At 46.6% G+C, this 21,831-nt stretch overlaps 1 protein-coding gene across 3 annotated transcripts; it reads right to left on the bottom strand.

Annotated features, from left to right (window-relative positions):
• Positions 1-469: 469 nt before the first annotated feature.
• LOC147641517 (uncharacterized) lies at positions 470-21,592 on the bottom strand. Of its 3 annotated transcripts, none has more exons than XM_086785025.1 (7): positions 21,163-21,592; positions 20,806-20,886; positions 20,657-20,722; positions 20,399-20,461; positions 20,236-20,302; positions 20,026-20,138; positions 470-820 (listed from the first exon to the last, which is right to left on the bottom strand). In XM_086785025.1, exons 1-7 carry the CDS (start codon positions 21,577-21,579, stop codon positions 704-706), a joined length of 924 nt encoding a protein of 307 aa, XP_086641151.1. In that variant the 5' UTR covers positions 21,580-21,592; the 3' UTR covers positions 470-703. The 3 variants fall into 3 exon arrangements, with proteins under 3 accessions (XP_086641151.1, XP_086641202.1, XP_086641091.1); XM_086785076.1 differs by lacking the exon at positions 470-820 and adding an exon at positions 823-1,144; XM_086784965.1 differs by lacking the exon at positions 470-820 and adding an exon at positions 823-1,175 and having other exon boundaries at positions 21,163-21,591.
• Between the last annotated feature and the right edge of the window lie 239 nt (positions 21,593-21,831).

Consider the following 21,831-nt stretch of genomic DNA (forward strand, 5'->3'; position numbering starts at 1 on the left):
AGCCTCTAGATCTCGATACTCTCATTCGTTGGTCAATACTCTAGTAATGCTCCAGCTTTGATGCATCTTTCAACCAAGTGTGAAGCCAAGCTGTACAATTCCCATTGGCATGCCACAAGCTAGGTGCAATTTCAACTACTCAAAGTTCCTTTTCCACTTGCAGTACCCCCTTTGATGAAATGGCTATCCATCAAGTCAAGTAACCCCTATGGCACTTGCATTACCCCCTTTAATGCCTCGACAGGACATAAAATCCCAAGTCCAAAGCATGCTTGCAGGCCGCAAATGGCCAGTCAATTTCAATTGCTCTTGCTGAGCCATGAAGAGCAACACCCAGTATTGACTAAATACAAGATGTTGCCTCCAACGTCAGAGAGAACTTAATCAACACTAAAGTTCTTCTTCAGTGCTACTAACCTTTGAACTAGCAACCCATAACCTTCATAGTGAAAAAAATGTGAGACTGAGCAAAAACATAAGTGGCTCACTAACCAAACTTTTGCATACAGGCAAGTTTGCAACAAAGGAAAAGGTAACCACTATAAGCACCGCGTCAGCTTCACATGTCATCATGAGTTTATACAGCTGCAAAGTTAAGCCCATAATGAGATGCTAACAAATAAGATTTGAAGGCGTTCACATTTAGCTCTTGAAACTGTGGAAATGTTGTTTTCAGATGTCCCTAGCAGTGCTTTTGATTGTATTATGTTTCCCGGGTCATCATTCTCCAATTAATGCACTTGAGAAAAATGGTTTTTATCGAGGAATTGAAGCGTTCATCCAACCATGAAGACCCAACAAAATAAGAAAGAAACAGTACCTGACCAGCCAAACTTCAATTTTGTAATAAGTACAGAAAAATTAGCGGGGCCTGCTATAAATACAGAATTGGCCTGATAAAACCTTTGCCTTTATTATTAATGAGGTCTTCCATAAATAAAAATAACATTATCATAATGGCAAAATTGGGTAACAACAAAGCATTTGCACTACAAAACATGAGTGCAAACTAAGCCACTCAAAAGCTCTCATCCTTGAACTCCATATTGCTTTAAGACTCTTCCTAGATCCCAAATGTTTGTAACAGTATGGTGAGGCCTTGCTCCTCCTGTTATTTCTCCTAGCTCGTGGACATTCACCCAGACTGTTGCCAAAAATCCAGCATTCAATCCACCCTGATTTTAACAATACAAAATCTTGAGAGAGAAAAATCTTGACTCTCTCTCTCTCTCTCTCTCTCTCTCTCTCTCTCTGAGTCTCTCTCTCTCTCTTTTTACGCACGCACGCACACATACATGTGCGAGCATGCGTGCGCTCGCACGCACACGCGTGCATGGTCTCTTTGATGCCCTCTTGCAGGGTGAGGACATGCAGGACGTATGTTCTCCACATGTGCACAAGAAAACTTTCTTGTCAAAGTTGAATGATGAGATGCATTGGCCACCATCTAAAAGGCATCGCTAGTTGCATTTCGTAAGCAATTCTTGCCCCCTTACTTTGATAGGAACATCATCAAAAAGTGGGATGTGTTTGGCCAAAAGGAGCATGAGAAAGTGGAAGTTTACCATGCCCGCTTTCTTCATGCATATCACCAAATTACAAAAGTTGAGGAAATTCAAAGCAGGTTTACATTCCATTTACCAAGATGGATTGGATCTTTACCCACATGCTACCTTTCAAAAGCTTGTTGCTTCAGCCATAGCGGTGTAAAAGGTGTATGGGAAACACGTCACACAGAGTAGATCCATGCATGTTTGGGAAATGAAAAGAAGGCTGATCTGTTTCAGCCCAAGTCAGGACAGCCAAGAAAGTGTGATGTACATGATGCCAAAGAGCCAAAAAAAGCTGAAAAATCTGATGCAAAACAGCCCACGTCTCATGGGGAAAAGCGGGACAACTTGGATCTTACAAGGCAGGACAAGAGTATATGGAGGGGGGGAAACGCTTCCGTTGTGGGAACAAGGACCATGTGCTTAGACATTGCCAGCAGTGGCTGAAAGAACAGGAAGAGAATACCCAATCCAACACCGTACCGGATGTGTAAGGCAACTCTTTAAAGTTCGGGGGCAGCTCAAGGATCAACCTGTTTTGTTTAAGTTTGACAATGGATCCACTAACAGCTTTATATCTATCAACGTAGCTGCCGCCATGGGTCTTCGTATTGATGATATGGGGGTTGACATTGATGCATGTGCTGCCTTTGTTGATAAGACCATGAGGGTCACTCCCGTCCTAGGCAAGCTTCGTATGCATATTCAAGGAATGCATGATTGTGATGTATTGTTAGGAATGCTGTGGCATGCATGCCTCAATCCAAGAATAAATTAAAAGACAAAGAAGACGATGACTACGCATAAGCGTAAAGAGCATGTCCTTGATGTTGTTATTGCTGAGGACACTATCCTCTCACATCTGGATTAATAAAGCAAAGAGGAGTGTTTCCTCGTACTCGATTTTTGTTAAAGATGTGCTTGAACATGCTAATGTACATGTGGATCCCTTGGAAGCTAAGCGGCTGAATTTTCTTCCTCAATTCAGTGATTGTTTTGCAGTCATTGCCGGCTAGTATGCCTCCAGTTAGGCCAGCGGATCATATAACATTGACTTGATTCCTAGCAGCTCACCGCCTAACAGACGCACCTATCAAGTTAGCACAAGTCAGCAAGAAGAGATTATGGCACATGTAATGAGCCTTTGGAAAAAGAGCTCATTAGACCAAGTTCTTCAGACTTCACCATACTGTTCACCAATCCTCCTCACCCAAAAGAGGGATGGGTCACTCAAGATGTGTGTTGACTACAGGATCTTGAACAAGACCACCATTAAGAATACCAAGGATTGATGACATTTTGGATCGCCTGCACAGTGTTGCATGCTTCAGTAAGATTGATGTGAAAAGTGCCTATCACCACACATCTTTTGTGCTTTACAAATATATGGGCATGCCTTTGGCCTTACAAATGTCTAGCCACTTTTATCAGGTTCATGGATCCCATCTTTGAAGAGCATAGGAAGTTTACACGCACATTCTTTGATGATATTCTTGTCTTTTGAGGAGCTTCGTAAGCATCAAATGTACATCAATAGAAAGAAAAGTGAGTTCTTCCTCTCTGAGATCCTAGGACACAGTTTTTCATAGGAAGGAAAGCGTATGGATCCTACTAGAGTAAAAGCAATATGGATTCAAACCAAGAACATACATGAAGTACGTACTTTTCTTGGATTATCTTCATACTATAGGAGGTTTATATGGCTGTCTACCAATGGGAAAAAACTGAAAATTACGCCTTCCTTGCTTTGAAGGATGCCATCATCACACAAGCAATACTCATTATATCTAATCTCCACAAGCCCTTCTCGGTGGAATGTGATGCATCCAGGCATTTTGGAAGGGAAGCAGGAGATTGCAAGGTGCGGAGAGCTCATGGCTGTAATTCACGCCTTAAAAGTGTGAAAGGGTTATCTTTTCGAGGCTGAATTTACTATCAAGATGGATCATCAAAGTTTAAGATATTTTCTAACTTTGGGGGGGGGCGGGGCGGGGGGGGCTTGTTCCCCGCTCAACGTGGTGGTGTACTGTGTGAAACACCTATAGGCTATTTCCCATCTCTCTCCCCATTCTCTCTCTCCATCTCTTGTACACGTGGTTTATTCTGTCACTGCACACTCCGTTGGGCTTCCAGTTTGTGCGCGATTTTATGGTTGCCCCTCTTGTAGGAGGGGCAAACATAATTTTAGGAATTCAGTGGTTTCACAAGTTCCAACCAAATATTGATTGGGACAGGCACACTTTCAAGATTAGCCGGAATGTGTCCAAAGCCCAAATGACCATTAAGTGTGAGCCAGGAATCCCAAACTTTCCTCTCATAAGCCATTTACAGGCTAAACGAGAAATCAAGAAAGGCGCACAGTGTGTGATGATATACATCCAGACTGCCCCGACGGTAGCCAGTGCTTCCGAGAAGTACCAAGCTCTCCATGAGAAGTTCCAGAAGATATTTCTTCGGGACAATCTCCCTCCCCAAATCCATGGCCCGCCCGTCTAGACCGGAGGACCATAGAATTTTTGGGGATTAGGGTTTCAGAGAAACAAAGACACACACACACCCACATCAAGATGGTACACAGCAGCAAGCTCTCAAGAGTGTGAGAGATGGTGATTGCTACTCAAAGTAGATAGATACAAGATGTGTGGAGTAAGCGAGTTGACCCCACAATATCATAATACAATTAAATAATTGTGGTGTCCTTTTACACCTAATATCCAAGGAGAAAAACCCAAAGAGAGAAGAGTGCCCTTGGTTAGCCCATGTTCACATGTGGCACTACTCATAGCATATGTGGCATAACTCATAGCATATATGCCAATAAACCCCCCTTAGTGGCAATGTGAACCTGTACAAGGTCGATAGCAGATCACTCTATGTAGGAGAGTAAGCCTAAAGCTTTGCAGAAAGCTTCAAACTTCTCTCGAGACAAAGCCTTCATGAACAAATCTGCAACATTGTCCTGTGTAGAGCAGTAAGATAATGTGATCCCCCCCTGCATGAATGTTCTCTGAAACCGGCCTCTGGTAGAAACCAAAGTGCGGTAGACTAGCAGTCACCCAATCCAATTGTAGTCCAACCAATAAAACAAATAAATAGGAGCTAGGGTGCTCCAACACATGAAAGAGAACGACACCTGTTGGTCCCAAAGCTTGGCACCCCTTTCGGTATCTCTTTATTCAATTTCAATGGAAAAGTTTAAATAATTACAACATGGCCATTCATGGCTCGTACTCGTATGTCTGTAAGTCCAATATGCCAATCCTCTGGACCTCTTAGCATCGAGGTTACACACAGCTTTGTGTCCCAAGAACCCCACACTGTTATCTCCTCTCCTCTGCTAAGTCAGTGCATCCATTAAGGCCTTGAATATGCATCTGATTGAACCATGCACATAGCCAAAAACTCAGCCATGAAAACAATCCACAAACTCTTCCAAATCAGTCTGCCCTATTTCCACCCTCTGAACTGTCAAACCCTTCCTCTCACAAAGGGCTAGAGAGAACAACTCTTTAACAGTCACGAGCCCATAAAACTGAAAAAAAAATAACTCAAAATGAACTCTTAAGACTCTTAAGAGTTTAAGTTACAATGGGTTCTATTGCATCTAGTTCGAAATTGAGGTTCAAAATAAAAATAGCTATATTTCATCCATGGATGGATTTGCTCTTGAGGGGGATGGGGTACGGAATTCTTTAATGATTGCTTGTCCTCCTCTGTATATTGCCCATTTGCCATTCTTTCTTGCTTCTTTAACTTTATTCAGCTCTACCGATTTGTTCTTGAGTTGTAGCGGGGTGAGTTCATCAACTATCCATACCTTTGTCCCTTGGAGAGACCTTGTTTGCTTCATCACTGCTATTTTCTCATTGTTGTCCATATAGGAGACTTTTGCCTGTGTACCCTTTACTATCATAGAGATAGGGTCTCCTAAGTCCACGAAGGGGACTACTTTGCTCAATTGTACTGTAAGTGCATCTGTATCTAATATGTAGTCTTCTCGAAGCTCTTGAGCTATGTCTGCCCTATCCCAGCCTTGAGGAAGACCACCGACTCTGATTACCTTTTTGTTACTTTCCATTCGTTCCTTTTCTTTGACCGCTGATATGACTTCTTTAACAAAATCTTGTGAGTTAACTGAATTTACCTTTGAAACATGGTTTGTCGTTTCTGTTTGTAGTGTTGTAGGTATGGGTCCTTCTCGTGCTTCCTCTTGCTTCGTCTTCATGGCTTTCTTGATAGTCTCGTGTTTCAGTGCTGCTAATTCTCCCTGAAGTTTCTTCAGTTCTTGCAGGAGGTAGGCTTCCCATGGTGTCGGCTTGCTCACGGGTGGAAGAATGGGCGGTAATCGTGAAGCGGTGACTGAGGCAAAAGACTTCTTACTTTCCATGTGTTGCTGCTAATAAAGGAGAGGGCTGTTGGTGGAACGAGCCCCCCCTCAAGGGTACCCTCTCCCCTTTGGGGGAGACTCAGAAAATGCGACCTACAAGATGCTCAGCTACAAGTGCAGGGGAGAGTTATGTTGCTACCTTGGGGGCCTGAGCAAGGGTGGGTGGGGAAAGGGGGCGAAATGCAGGCAGAGAGAGAGAGAGAGAAGTGAAGAGAAAGGGGGCGAAGAGAGAGAAGGTGGGTGGGAAGAGAGAAGCGAAGAGAAATGGGCACAGAGAAGCGAAGAGAAAGGGGGCGAAGAGAGAGAAGGCAGGTGGGGAGAGAGAAGCGAAGAGAAAGGGAAGGGGGCGAAATGCAGGCAAAGAGAGAGAGAAGCGAAGAGAAAGGGGGCGAAGAGAGAGAAGGCGGTTGGGAAGAGAAAGGGGGCGAAATGCAGGCAAAGAGAGAGAGAGAGAAGCGAAGAGAAAGGGGGCGAAGAGAGAGAAGGCGGGTGGGAAGAGAGAAGCGAAGAGAAATGGGCGCAGAGAAGCGAAGAGAAAGGGGGCGAAGAGAGAGAAGGCGGGTGGGAAGAGAGAAGCGAAGAGAAAGGGAAGGGGGCGAAATGCAGGCAGAGAGAGAGAGAGAGAGAAGCGAAGAGAAAGGGGGGCGAAGAGAGAGAAGGCGGGTGGGAAGAGGAAAGGGGGCGAAATGCAGGCAGAGAGAGAGAGAAGCGAAGAGAAAGGGGGCGAAGAGAGAGAAGGCGGGTGGGAAGAGAGAAGCGAAGAGAAATGGGCGCAGAGAAGCGAAGAGAAAAGAAGGCATGCGTCTCTGCCCTGTAACGCAGCACAACACCCAACTTTTATAACGCAAGAAACATGCGTAAAGAAGTATTAGGCCGCGCCTTTACACTCTGCAGCACAGCCCACCTATATCCCCTTCCAAAAAGCAACCTGATGCTCAAGAGGGGGGTAGCACCTCCGGTCCCTTGATTCAAATAGGCTCAAATGTCATCTAGAGGTCGCTTGGTGCAGCTTTTGTCACCCGAAGGTACTGACAGATGACAGTACATCTGCCTATGGGACTTCTATGATATATGTATACTAGTCACATTGGATGTTGTGGTTGTGTATGGTTCACAGTGGTATACAATTTGGACTATTGCTACACCATTGGTTTGCAGTGAATGTTGTTACATATGCATGGCTTAGAGAGATTGAGACACTGATCTTTCCATATTGTACATTTCACCGGGCAGCCTTCGTTATCAGTGTTGTTCTGCTTTGGATATCTTGGTGTATCACCGGAATGCAATCGAGGACGCTTGCCATTTTTCAAGAGGGGTATGTGATGACCCTGTGAAATTGATGCAACATAAGTGTGAGCATGGTGGTCGGTGAGCAAGATATATTTATTTAAAGATATACATATTTGAAGGGTTGCTAGCGGCGGGCAGCATTGGATTCTGGCTTTTGGAAAACAGCTACAGAAGGGGTTCTGTGCTGCTGGTTGTAGGCTTAATGCTCCAAACCTATGCTCTGCTGAACATAAATGAGCCGTAGCAAGAGTCGGCTCCAACTCAAAGGCATCAAGATAAAGCTACAATACCTGACGTCGGCTCGCTGAAGCTTTCGCCCCCCCTGCTCAAGCTGCCTTCGCCCTTCCCCGCCTGCTCGCACCCCCCCTCCCCGCCTTCGAGCCTTCGCCTCTCCCCGCCTACTCGCACCCCCCCTCCGCGCCCCTGTGCTCTTTGCACCCCCCGCCCCCCTTTCGCGCCCATCGCCCCTGCCCGCCTGCCCCCGTCTCCTTCACGCCCCCCGCTCCCCCCTTCCTCCGCGTCCCGCCCCCTGCCTGCCCCCGCCCCCCTTTCGCTCCCCGTTTTCCCGCCTCTGTCTCCCGCCCCTCCCTCTCTTCCCCTCCCCACTCCGCTTTTTCGTGCAGCTTGGTTCTTGCAGGACCCTCTGTCTTCGCTTCGCCCTCGACTCAGCTTCAGACTCTGATGGAGGTTCCTCCCGCCCCACCTCAGAGGGACTCTTCCGCAGCCCCCTCGCCCGCCCCTCAGGATACCCCCATCAGGCTTTCTCTTTCGCCAGAAGAGGAAGCGAGCCTCGTCGCAGAGGTGGAACGCCTCCAGGCACATTCCACCATTTGTCGTATAGTTGGCAGCCTGGACAGGGGCGCCGTAGAGGGAGACAGCCACAGCAGCTATAACGGGAGGCGGACGCGTGTATTGGAATCGTATAAATGTGAACAAGACTCTGAGCACTTAACACTTGAGCATCACAACCACAAAGCTGAAAATGACAGTACACCACATAAAGGGGCCGATGATAGGCTGACCCCCCCCCTTTAGGTTATATTACCAAAAGAGTCTGCAAAGTACAAGATTACAGGTGCCTGGGGATTCACCACCAGCCTGCACCTGATTCTTCCAAATACATCATGAATGAATACATTTCAAACAAGAGAATCTGTAGGTACATCCGCCCTACACACAGGTACATCCGCCCTGCACAAGCCTCTTCACAGGTACATCCGCCCTGCACAAGAGTATCACAATCCTCACAGGTACTCCGCCCTGCACAGGATGTAATTGGATCTTTAGGCCCTGTTTCCACGCGAGAAACTGATCCAGAAACCTGTGTTCTCCGCGAGCAAGTGTCCCCAATGCTTGCCCTAAGCACCTGTTATACCAGGAATCCTTGAGACACATCCATGCTCACATATTCCATTGCTGTCCGGCCTGTTTTGTGCAATAACCAGTCCAAAACAGCAACTTTCTATCGCGAGAAATCCACCTGTAAGGGGTCCTACAGCCCTGTGGAGGTCCCTAGAGCTGTCCTGTACTGTCCAAGTTGACTTTGGACACCTGTAACCAGCCCAAAACTCGCAATAATCAGAACTTACAGGTCTGAAATTTACCAACCAGCCCTTTAGAAGAGTGTGGGGATCATTATCCAAGCTTGTGTGAGTCCGGGAAGCAAGCAACCAGCCCTGTAGCAACTCCCAAAGCTTCAACCAGCTCTCCAATGTGTTGAATAATGAATAAAACAGCCCAAAAGGCCTCTTGAAGGAGGCGCCTTTCTCCAGTGCCACCTAAGGGGCTTGGTGGGTACACATACAGGCTGACAAGTGTCCCCATAAGGTGTCCAGGTAGGTGTCCAGCCCATAGTGCTCCATTTGTCCTGTTTGTATAAGTTTAGGTCCAACCAAATGGGAAATGGCCATAAGTTGTCCGGACTTCATTAATTTTGGTCCAACCAAATGCGAACGCATTATAAGTTGTCCAGCCACTTATTAATGAGTGTGGACCTACAAATCAATAAACTTTAGTAGTAAATGAAATAAGCTGTAAATTGAGTGTGGACGCACTTACCACCTGCAAAACCCATAAGCCCACAGTTTTAGGCCCAAACAAGAGTGCACACACGCGTCCACAAGGTGCCCGGGCGTCCCCGGTCCCTCGGACTTCACAAGCCAAAATAACAAGCATTGTCCAAGCAACAAGACAATGTCACACAAAGTAAAATAAAGTTATGACATGCATCATTTATGCATTGTGCACATGTAAACTTGGAGAACCACCTATCATCATTCTTGTACTTGAAAATATTCCGCCTACCATCATAACACACCATGTGTGCATGGCCGGAATCCACACGGGCACCGCCCGAAAGTCCACAAATGTCCTGCCATGTCCTTGGACTCATATGCATCCACTCATATGATCCATACACATGCCCAGGTATAATACATACATGCATCCGCATGTTTCTAGGCCTGACACGCATCCGCATGTCCCTAGAATATAGGGATTTGTGACATCCCCCCGGCTTCTAATCAGTTGACCGCAACTGAAAAGCCTCCAGATAGGCCTTCAAAAGATCTGGGTAATCCTCGAAGTAGGCCTCATCCATCCATTTCGCATCCAAAGCTGAATAATTCTTGAACTTCACAAGATACCTACGAACAAGTTTGCCTCCCGCAAGCTTTCGTTCCTTGTGAAAAACAATCTGTTCAGGTTGAAGAATCTCTTCCAGCTCATCCACCTCGTGTGGGTCTTCCAAAACCGGCTCAAACGGTGTCGGTCCTACATAAGGCCTCAATAGGCTCACATGAAAAGCATTATGCATGTTCCAATGATCTGGGAGTACAAGCCGAAATGCAACATCATTGATCTTCTCCAAGATCTGAAAAGGTCCATAATACCTGTTGGAAAGTTTAGGGTACTTTCCCTCTTTCCCTGGCCTCTTCCGAAGGCGTGCCTTTTCAAATTTCAGCAAGACCCAATCACCTTGTTTGAATTGTACATCCCTTCTATGCTTATCAGCTGCCTTTTTAATCTTGGTTTGAGACCTCTCTATGGCTGTCCGTACCTGTGCAAATGCAGTATCCAAGTCTCTGACATACTCATCTGCTGCAAAAATCTCATCCTTTGTACGAAGGATGGGTGGTAGCACCACCTTGGCATAGATAATCTCAAAGGGCGCCTTGCCCGTAGAAGTATGTACCGTATTGTTGTAGGCAAACTCCACAAGTGGTAAATACTTCTCCCAATCCGATTTGCGGTCGGATACATAAGATTTCAGCAAGTCGAGGACGGCTAAATTTGCTATTTCACTTTGCCCATCTGTCTGTGGATGGTAAGCTGATGAGAAGTTCAGCTTTGTACCCATATTGTCAAATAATGCGCGCCAAAATAAGCTTGTGGTTCTAGGATCTCTATCCCCCACAATAGATTTAGGCATGCCATGGTGTTTAAATATCTGTGCCAAAAACATCCTAGCCATATGATCTGGCTTTATTGTCTTGCGCACGGGAATGAAATGTGCCTGCTTGGTAAACCTATCAATAATGGTCCAAATAGCATCATTTCCCTGTGGCGTCCTTGGCAAATCCATAATGAAATCCATAGCAATGCTTTCCCATGGTTCATTTGGTATAGGCAAAGGCTGAAGCAATCCAGGTGCTTTATGTCGATCAAACTTGACCTTTTGACACACCATACATTCACGTACATATGCTTCAATATCCTTGCGAATATGTGGCCAAAAGAAATACCTCTCCAAAGCTTGTGCTGTGGCCAAAATGCCTCTATGACCTGCATATGGAGGAGCATGACACTCATCCATAACCTTATGGCGAAGGTTCTTTACCACACACATACGATTTTGCATCATGAGATATCCATCTCTTATGACATAAGATGGGACAGCAATACCCTCTTGCAAATCAGCCCATACATGTGCAAAATCCTCATCCAGATGATAAGTATTACGCATATCCGATAAGTCCTCATGGTATGCAACTGTAATAGCATGAACCTGTGGTCGTCTAGATAAGGCATCCGCCACCACATTCTTTTTCCCTGGAGTGTGTAAAATCTGAAAATGAAACATTGAGAGGAAATTTGCCCATCTCATATGCTTCTCTGAGAGCTTACTTTGAGTCAAAAAGTATCTCAAACTTTGGTGATCAGTTTTGACCATAAAATCAGCCCCTAAAAGATAGTGTTTCCAAATAGTAAGGGCATGAATTACAACCAACAACTCCTTCTCATAAACCTGTAAGTGAAGCTCTGCATGTTGCAAGCGTCTGCTCTCATAGGCAATGGCATGTCCTTCTTGGTTCAAAACAGCCCCTATGCAGTCCCCACTTGCATCACAGTCCACCACAAAAGGTTTGTGCAAATCCGGAATAATGAGTACTGGTCCCGAGATGATTGCACTCTTCAACTTTTGAAAGGCATCTCTCTCTTCTGTGTCCATTTAAAGATTGCTTTCTTCTTCGTTAAATCATGTAACGGAGCGGCAATGAAAGCAAAATGCTTGACGAACCTCCTGTAGTAAGTACATAAACCAAGGAAGCTCCTCACTTCATGGACTGATTTCAGCTCTGGCCATTCTTGCATGGCTTGTATCTTTGCGGGATCCATGCGCACACCATCCTTTGATACAATGTGACCAAGATAGTGAATCTCTGGGAGGAAGAATTCACTCTTTTTTGCATTTATGTAGAGCTGATTTTCCTTAAGCTCTTTAAACACAATAGCCAGGTGCTCACGATGTTGGGCTTCATTCTTTGAGAATACAATAATGTCATCAAAGGATATACCTGTGAACTTTCTATGCTTTCTGAACACCCTGTCCATCATCCTGTTGAAGGTAGCGGGTGCATTTGTAAGGCCAAAAGGCACCACCAAAAACTCATAAAGACCAAAGGCTATCCTAAATGCAATCTTGTGTACATCTTGAGGTGCCACCCTCACTTGATGATACCCACTCTTGAGGTCTATTCGGCTGAAACATGCCGAACCTTCAAGCTTGTCCAAGATGTCATCAATACGCGGAATGGGAAACCGATTCTTGATGGTTATCTTATTGAGGGCACGGTAATCAACACACATCCTGTAAGTACCATCCTTCTTTTGAACAAGAAGTACCGGCGAGCAATATGGCGAGGAACTAGGTCGAATCAAACCCTTTTCCAAAAGTTCATTCACCTGTGCCATAATCTCTTCTTGTTGACTAGCACTCACCCTGTATGGTGGCCTATTAGGTGGAGAGCTACCGGGAATTAGATCTATGCAATGATCTTCCGGCCTCTCTGGTGGCAACCTTGCTGGCAAAGCATTCGCAAAACAATCTTTGAACTCATTCAAAAAGTTAAGCTTGTCTTGATCTAATGTACTAACATCAACACTAGAATGTTCAATGGTATCACGTACAAAAACCAAGTAAGAACAAGCTGATTTCTTTATTGCCTTATTAATTTGTACATGGCTTACAAGTTACAAGAGGTATGGTACTTCCAGTAGTACCAGCATCTATAGAGTGCTCACGACCTCTATGTACAAAGCTGATTTTCTTCTCTTTGTAAGCCTTAATAGGCTCTAAACGGTGATGCCAGGGCATCCCCAACAAAACATCACAACCTGTAAGAGGAGCCACTAGAAAGCTCTCATAGTCGAGGTAGTCCTGTATTTGTACACGGAGTTTACCAATGACCAGAGTTACATCAACCTGTTTGCCCTCAAAGGCGGCATCTGCATTCATTTGCATTCCCATGTCTTCCACATTGAGACCTATGGCGGCAGCCATCTGTACGGATATAAAGTTATCTGTGGAAGCATCATCAAAAAGAAACAAAGCGGGCTGATCCTTCAATTTGCCCCAAGCCTTGCATATGACTCTACTCTTGGGCTCATGCCCTGTATTACCCTGCACATCGGGTACAACATTCACAAGAGGCTTTTCCACATTATGCTCAGCATTCTTAGGATTCTATGGGCATTTAGGATATATATGATCTTTACTGCCACACTTAAAGCATTTTCCAGCCTTCCTGTACTCTTCCAATTGCTGTTTTGAGAGCCGCGATGAAGATTCACGATCCCTCTTCGTTCTCTCTTGAGCCACACTCTCCAAATGAGTGGAAAGCTCAACATGAGAACGGATATGTCTTCTTGGAGTAAAGCGGGAATGAGTAGAGGATCCCTCATCCTTACTCTTCTCTTGACCTGCATCAAGCCTAGCACCAGGGACTCTTGTCCTTTCAACATTTGGCACTTGCTGTGCTCTTTCTGCTTGTTGTGCTTCACCACGGGCAGCCATGAGGGGTGGCTTCTTGAAAGCCAAACTACCATCTGCTTCAGTGTATACATCACCCTTAACCATTAGGTATGCAAGTGCAAGCTCTCGGGGTTTCTCAACATCCATTTCCTTTGCAATTGCTTCAAAAGTGACTTCATGGACCGAAGCCTTTGCCTTCGCAGCCAACACCCTTTGTACATCCGGGTCATTTTTCAATGACCTAAGCTCTTCGGTTTCAGCCCTATAGCGTTGCACTTGACGCCTCAAAGATTCCAAATCAGAATGCATAGTGTCATGAGTACCTGCATCTCCATAGACATCATTGCCTGCAGCATCTCTTGCATCCTTTGTACCATGAAATTCAGGGTCCTGTGTGTTCTCCACACTGTCAGAAATGTGGCTATCCATGACACTCAAATCAGGTCACCACTTACGATTCCAAGCCTCAGACCGTTTTCCAATGAGGGGAAAAACTGAGCTCTGATACCAATGTAACGGGAGGCGGACGCGTGTATTGGAATCGTATAAATGTGAACAAGACTCTGAGCACTTAACACTTGAGCATCACAACCACAAAGCTGAAAATGACAGTACACCACATAAAGGGGCCGATGATAGGCTGACCTCCCCCCTTTAGGTTATATTACCAAAAGAGTCTGCAAAGTACAAGATTACAGGTGCCTGGGGATTCACCACCAGCCTGCACCTGATTCTTCCAAATACATCATGAATGAATACATTTCAAACAAGAGAATCTGTAGGTACATCCGCCCTACACACAGGTACATCCGCCCTGCACAAGCCTCTTCACAGGTACATCCGCCCTGCACAAGAGTATCACAATCCTCACAGGTACTCCGCCCTGCACAGGATGTAATTGGATCTTTAGGCCCTGTTTCCACGCGAGAAACTGATCCAGAAACCTGTGTTCTCCGCGAGCAAGTGTCCCCAATGCTTGCCCTAAGCACCTGTTATACCAGGAATCCTTGAGACACATCCATGCTCACATATTCCATTGCTGTCCGGCCTGTTTTGTGCAATAACCAGTCCAAAACAGCAACTTTCTATCGCGAGAAATCCACCTGTAAGGGGTCCTACAGCCCTGTGGAGGTCCCTAGAGCTGTCCTGTACTGTCCAAGTTGACTTTGGACACCTCTAACCAACCCAAAACTCGCAATAACCAGAAATTACAGGTCTGAAATTTACCAACCAGCCCTTTAGAAGAGTGTGGGGATCATTATCCAAGCTTGTGTGAGTCCGGGAAGCAAGCAACCAGCCCTGTAGCAACTCCCAAAGCTTCAACCAGCTCTCCAATGTGTTGAATAATGAATAAAACAGCCCAAAAGGCCTCTTGAAGGAGGCACCTTTCTCCAGTGCCACCTAAGGGGCTTGGTGGGTACACATACAGGCTGACAAGTGTCCCCATAAGGTGTCCAGGTAGGTGTCCAGCCCATAGTGCTCCATTTGTCCTGTTTGTATAAGTTTAGGTCCAACCAAATGGGAAATGGCCATAAGTTGTCCGGACTTCATTAATTTTGGTCCAACCAAATGCGAACGCATTATAAGTTGTCCAGCCACTTATTAATGAGTGTGGACCTGCAAATCAATAAACTTTAGTAGTAAATGAAATAAGCTGTAAATTGAGTGTGGACGCACTTACCACCTGCAAAACCCATAAGCCCACAGTTTTAGGCCCAAACAGGAGTGCACACACGCGTCCACAAGGTGCCCGGGCGTCCCCGGTCCCTCGGACTTCACAAGCCAAAATAACAAGCATTGTCCAGGCAACAAGACAATGTCACACAAAGTAAAATAAAGTTATGACATGCATCATTTATGCATTGTGCACATGTAAACTTGGAGAACCACCTATCATCATTCTTGTACTTGAAAATATTCCGCCTCCCATCATAACACACCATGTGTGCATGGCCGGAATCCACATTCTTGCTGGCACCTCTTTTTCAGACCATGCGCCAGTTATTTTGACACTAGAGGAGAGGACACGGGAGACCAGCTTGCAGTTGAGGATCCCAGAGAGGATACTTACAGACCCCAGTCTTTTTGAGGACATTGAGAGGATATGGCATGATAGCCAGAGCTCTGACCTGGATGCAGCAGGTCAATGTGCCTAGGGACTCATCGAGCTTAGCTCTTTTTTGCATGCTACAGCCTTGACACGGCTAGGATAGACACGAGAGCGGGAGCGTCGCTTGAGACATAGCCTTGCTTCGCTCCAGCGTCTTCAGAGCAGCAGCCTACATGTGAGTGGGAGGCGTCCCAGCTGAGCCAGGCATGTCAGGAGGTTAGAGAGACAGAGAAGCAGAGACACGAGTTCTACTATCATCGCCAGGCCTCTCAGTGGACGCAACTTGGTGATAGAGTGACTGGGAGTTTTTTGAGATCACCGGACCCCGCCATGCTCGAGCAGGAGTACACCAGCTTAGGAGGCAGGACGGATCGTTAGCCACTGAGCCCGAGGAGATTAGAGCTATTGCCACTAAGTTCTATAGAGACCTGCTTTCAACGGAGCCAACCACGGAGGCACGTGATGCTTGCAAACAGACTGTGTGGGCCCATGTGCAGAGGAGGGTCACAGATCGTATGCGCACAGTTTTGGGTGAGCCCCTTTCAGAGGATGAGCTTGTTGAGGCTTTGAGGGTCCTTCCGCGTCATAGTTGCCCTGGGGAGGACGGATTGACGCCTGCCTTTTTTATGCGCTATTGGGACCTTTTGGGGCCAGACCTCCGCAGGGGTTTTCAATATGTTTTGGACACTGGGGTGATGCCACAGAGTTTTTCAGAGAGCTTGATCTTTCTTATCCCCAAGGGAGACAGAGTGTCAGATGATATTCAGCATTGGAGGCCTATTACGATCCTCAATACTGTCTACAAGGTCCTAGCAAAGGCCTTGAGTTTGAGGATCCAGCCCTTCCTTGGGGATTTGATTCATGCTACTCAAACAGGATTCGTCAAGGAGCACAGTATCCTTGACAACATTTTCACCTTCTGGGAGGCGACGGCCCGAGCTAGATTTCTCGGTGAGGACTTGGTCATTATGCTTCTCGATTTTGAGAAGGCATACGATAGAGTCGATTGGGGTTTTCTAGAGGACAGTATGCTTCGCTTGGGTTTTGAGCCAGACTGGATTCGAGGAGCGGCGGCTCTATATTCCACAGCTCGTAGCCAGGTGTTGATGGCAGGAGGACAGGGGCCGAGTTTTGAGTTGACCAAATCAGTCCGTCAGGGATGCCCTCTCGCCCCGTTCCTTTTTCTTTTCTTTGCAAAGGCTATTAGGATGTATCTGACAGCAGAGGAGGTTGGTTTGAGAGGACTCCAACTTCCAGTCCTGGGAGAGGACCTGCTCGATTCTGAGTTTGCTAATGACACGGGATTGTTTCTGCATGGCCAGGAGGCCACTCTACAGAGGACAGAGCAGTCGCTACAGGTTTTTGGTGTGGCTTCGGGAGCATTGATCAATTAGCGCAAGACTAGCTTTTTGGATCAATAGCGCTCCCGCTCCAGCATGGAGCCCAGACCCGGGTTTTAGATGGATTCCTCCTGGCACAGTAGTGCGGTATCTGGGATGCCAGATTGGATTTGATTTGTCACCTGAGCAGCAGATCGCCTCGCTTCTTCTGAGCATTCGGAAGAAGCTTTTATATTGGAGTACAGCTCGGCTATCCTTGGCTGGGAGGGTGGTGGTGACAAATCAGGTGCTTTTAGCGACTATGTGGTATATCACGTCTTGCTGGATTTTCTCGAGCTCTTGCATCAGCCAGGTACAGAGGCAAATCAGGAACTTTGTTTGGTCTGGGCGGGATGGTCAACCGGCCCGGTCTAAGGTTTCTTGGGCAGTTATTACTCTTCCGCTGGCCCAGGGAGGCTTGGGCATTATAGATCCAGCTGATCAGAGTAGAGCCTTGTTGGGGAAGCTAGCTGTTCGGGGGCTGCTTCCAGGCGATGAGCCTTGGAAGGAGCTTCTTTTTCTGCAGCGGCCTACAAGCTGGAGCTCCCCCAGCAGGGGGCACTTGGGCACCAGAGATTCGGTGGATCTTCACAGAGATGAGGAGGACAGGCCTCATTAGAGGATGGGAGTGAAGGCTTTCAGCAGTTAGGGTTAGGGTTTGGAGGTACTGCAAACAGAAACGTAGAGAGCAGAGTCGGAACATACAACACCTGGGAGGAATGCTTCCCCCTCTGCCATCGGGAACTATCTCCAACCTGCCCTCACTGTGAACTGGGATAGTGGATGTATCCCCGGTAAGAATGCGACTAGACTACCTGCAAAGATCCTGTAAATCTGAACGGGAAGGAGTCATGTGCCTGGAAGCACCACTATCTAGAATCCACTCCCGAGTATCCGTTGCAGCGAGTCCTCCAACCTCCTCCCTGCTTGAAGTAAATGAAGCATCGGTGTCCATCACCTCCAGGGCACAAAAGCCGGAGTCTTCATGATTGCTACTGAGGAATCTTCACTCTTCTCCGTCTTTCGCTTGGAACACTGCCTCCAATAGTGGCCTTTCTCGCCACAATCATTACAAGTCCTCTCTGCCTTTAGTTTCTCGTAGTCAGCGTCGCGTCGGACTTCTTCTCAAAAGACTTCTCCGATAAAGCCTTCCCTTTGCCCGTGTTACGGCCTTTCGACCGTTGGCCAATTAAGGCCTCCGAACCTCCACCCTGAGGAGGGTTCGAGAATCTTTCCTCCTGGTCCAAGACCATGGACACAAGCTCCTCCCAAGTAATGATGCTGAGCCTGCCCCTAGTAATCAAAGACGAGTAGAATGCTGAGTACTGAAAGAGCAAATGCAACAGCAACGTTATGGCCATGTCCTCCGATGATATCTCCTTCCCAGCCTGGAGAACTTCCTACTGAAGAGCCTGCAGCTTGTTAATATGCTCCCGCATCGTCGACGACTTTGCAGGGCTCATAACCCGCATCTGTACTTCCAAGGAAATCCTCGTCATGGGCGATACCCTATTGTAAAGAGAAGCCAAATGCTGCCATATACCTCCAGCCAGCGTCATATGCTTGATATGATTGATTACCTGCAGTGAGCAGTTGAGGAAGATAAATGAACGGACCTTGGCATTGACACGATCCCACAACTGTGCATGTGCCTACCGCTCCTTACGAATCGACGGTAACTCTCCTTCCTCTACTTCCGACCGTGGAACCCCAACAACGATAAAATCAGCAAGGTCGTAAGACTCCAGAACAGATTCCATCATAACCTTCCATATGCCGTAGTTGTTCCTGTCCAACTAAAGGTCCACCGGGAACGTAGGGGGATCTTCACATGCCTCTCGGCCATCTCTAACAAATCTACCATTGCGGGGATGTACTTTGAAAAAGGGTGGGTGGCTGGGAACAAAGAAGAACTTACACCTGCAAGTGGCTGTCCAACAAATCAGTCCGCCGTTCTCTTGCTTCTCCTCTTCCCGAACAGTCTCGTACAGTCCACTAATCAGCAACACAACAGTCCCCTTCTTGCTCACACAAATACCAAGAACTATCACGAGCCTAGGGCTCTGATACCATGTCACAATACGCAGCGGAGAGGATGACCAAATCTGGGAACACAAGAGCAAGTGCAGAAAAAACAGCAATGGAGAGAGGCATGTAACTCTACTATATATACACAAGATCCCGAATATGATACAAGATTGGCAAGGGGCTGTGGGGTCATTTTATATGGCCCCCATACAGCAGTCGGCCAACTAAATGACAGCCGACAGGGGCATGTCCACCACGACTAGCATAAACACCAGTCAGCCAATGGTGTCCAGTTGGCCAGCATGGAGAAAGGTGTCCACGACCTGTAGCACCCAGTCGGCCAATACCAATAGGCTCACAGCTACAGTCGGCCACCTACCAAGACCTCTTGCCACCACAGAAATGCCACCCAAGCCAGAGGAAAAATGGAAAAAAATATGGGGTCCGGGGAGTGAGGAAAAATGAGAAAACACCTACAAGGGCGGGCACACCCACAACAAAGGCCCTAGTGTCTACATAAAGACAAGAGATGACTTCTAACAGGAACTAAAATCCCGGACACTCAAATCCATGCATTGGCCACAAAAAGAGCATGAAAACTAGGATCTTGCACACTCGGATCCACACACGGGCCACAAAACAAACACGAAAACTAGGATCCTAGACACTCGGATCCACCCGCCGGCCTCAACACAGGTGGTACGAAAGTTGCATGGCCCCATAAAATGGCACAAGACTAGAGAGGACCATTTGAGTGGCCAAATGGTATCCTTGTATTTGGACATCTGGCTTTGGAAGCCCAAGAAGTTTATAATCATTTCTCCCCAGATAATAAAGGAGGAGGAGCCGGCCGTTCCAGCTCATTGCCAGTGTCCTTTCATTTTTCAGCATTGCAAACTTGTGTTGTGCAGTGTGCTTTTTCTTTAAGTGGTTAAGGGTATTAATCCGCATGGTGTGCGGAAAGTGCTCAACCCTGTACGGGGATAGATTACACACTTACTATAATCACACGCACAGCATCTGACCTGTATATCTGTTTTTAGGTTGTCTCCCACCATAACAGCTTTTTCTGGTTTGCAGCCAGCAATCTTACATGCCTTCAAGAAAATGTCCTTGTGCGGTTTCTCATTAGGTTCCTCTGCATATAAAGGCATAAGAGCTAAGCAAAATGTTTCCTTAAGTGTGCACTTGTTGCTGAAAAGATCTTAAAAAACAATGCCCCAGAATACAGGTACCTCCTCCAACAAGTATGGTATTGAAAATATCCTCTGCTCTGCAAGCTTTAAGCTTGGCTCTTTGGACCTACATTTGTCCCAATGCATGGGCAACCACATAACCAAGGCTGAAATCATGATTGTAAGTAAAAAACAAGAAATGGCCAAGGTATAGCTGCCGAACCTTGGGATGCCCATTTGTGATGATTCCCACTTTAACACCTTGTGATTGTAAATTTCTAACTAACTGCAAATCCACAAGGCAAATATTAAGAAAGCCTCATGGGCGCCAAATCTCTCCATGCCAACCCTTGCTGGGTCCGACGGGCAGGGGGACCTCCCCATCCAATAGGTGAGCATATGTCTGTAAGCCCTTCATGAAAGTAATGTACCCCTAACATCACACACTTTGACCACCAACAAACTACCTATCGGAATGTACCACTTCAACTCCTTCAGCCCATTGAAAAGCAAGTAATCGTTCAGTATCAAAACAGCTCTGCAGATCCTGGTCACAAAAGCCACAAGGGTGAGGGCGCCTGGGCAAGACAAGCTGAAAATGGGTCTGCATAGAAACTTAATTAGTAATACCCTTGCGAGGTGCATGTCATCAACACCCTGGCATAATAAGCCCCTGTTCCAAAGCTGGGCTCTCCATTCTGTGACATCAACCTGGATTCAAAGATTATGATATGAGTGGAAGCTCTAACCCTAATTTTACACCACCGTAGTTTTTGCCATTGATAAATCCCAACTCTGAATTTTCCAACAAAAGCCCATTCCTGGTCCATCAGAGAAACCTAACCCTGATATTGCAAGGAGAAAACCCTAACCCTGATCTTTCCATAAACCTCCCTCCTAATCTTGCCCTTGCAAAGGGAAAAAATCATAAATTAAAAAACCCTTAACCCTAACCCCAACCTTGCAATATCAGTAAATGGGAGAAACCTTCTGGTGGGGATCCCACGGCTGAGAAATGAAATCCTGCACAAAGTGGTCGATCACAGCTTGGTGGTCCAGATGAGGCAGGTGGATGGCAAGGAGGCGATTGACAACCTGATGGGCGCTCTTGTCGGCAGCGTGGGTGAGCACCAGGGTGTCGTCCAAGTCGAAAAAGACAGCTTCCACCATGTGGGTAGCGCTCTCTTGTGCGTGTGTTGCCGCAGTAGCAGCAGCACTTGCCTCCATAGCTGCCCGCACTGATAAATGACGAGTTACTCTTTCAAAGTGGTGAAGGAACTCGGAATCAGTCCTCAAGCTGCCCTTGCAAGCTTTACCCTGCATCAATACCCAACGCGTGGGGAATTTCACACTTAGCTGCGCCCACGGACATGAAGGTGAGAAAAGTGCCGAGGGTTGGCTCATGTGAATGTGAGGTGCTTATAAAATGACATGACATATATAAGTTGCAGGGCCTTTAAGCCTTGTGTGTAAATAGACCTAGCATACTTATATAACTGAGGGCCTTGCTTGTTGTAAGCCTTGTGTGTAAATTACTATGCATGTATGCATATATGCATACGTATAAAGATGCATATGTATGCATACAAAGGAGGCTCACAACAACCCACCTTCCTAGTGATATAAGAGCGTACACCTTATTTGCATAAGGATAAA

This window comes from Cibotium barometz, chromosome 1 (assembly GCF_041138505.1).
Source record: "Cibotium barometz isolate CiBa-2024 chromosome 1, ASM4113850v1, whole genome shotgun sequence".
NCBI classification, from domain to species: Eukaryota; Viridiplantae; Streptophyta; class Polypodiopsida; order Cyatheales; family Cibotiaceae; genus Cibotium; species Cibotium barometz.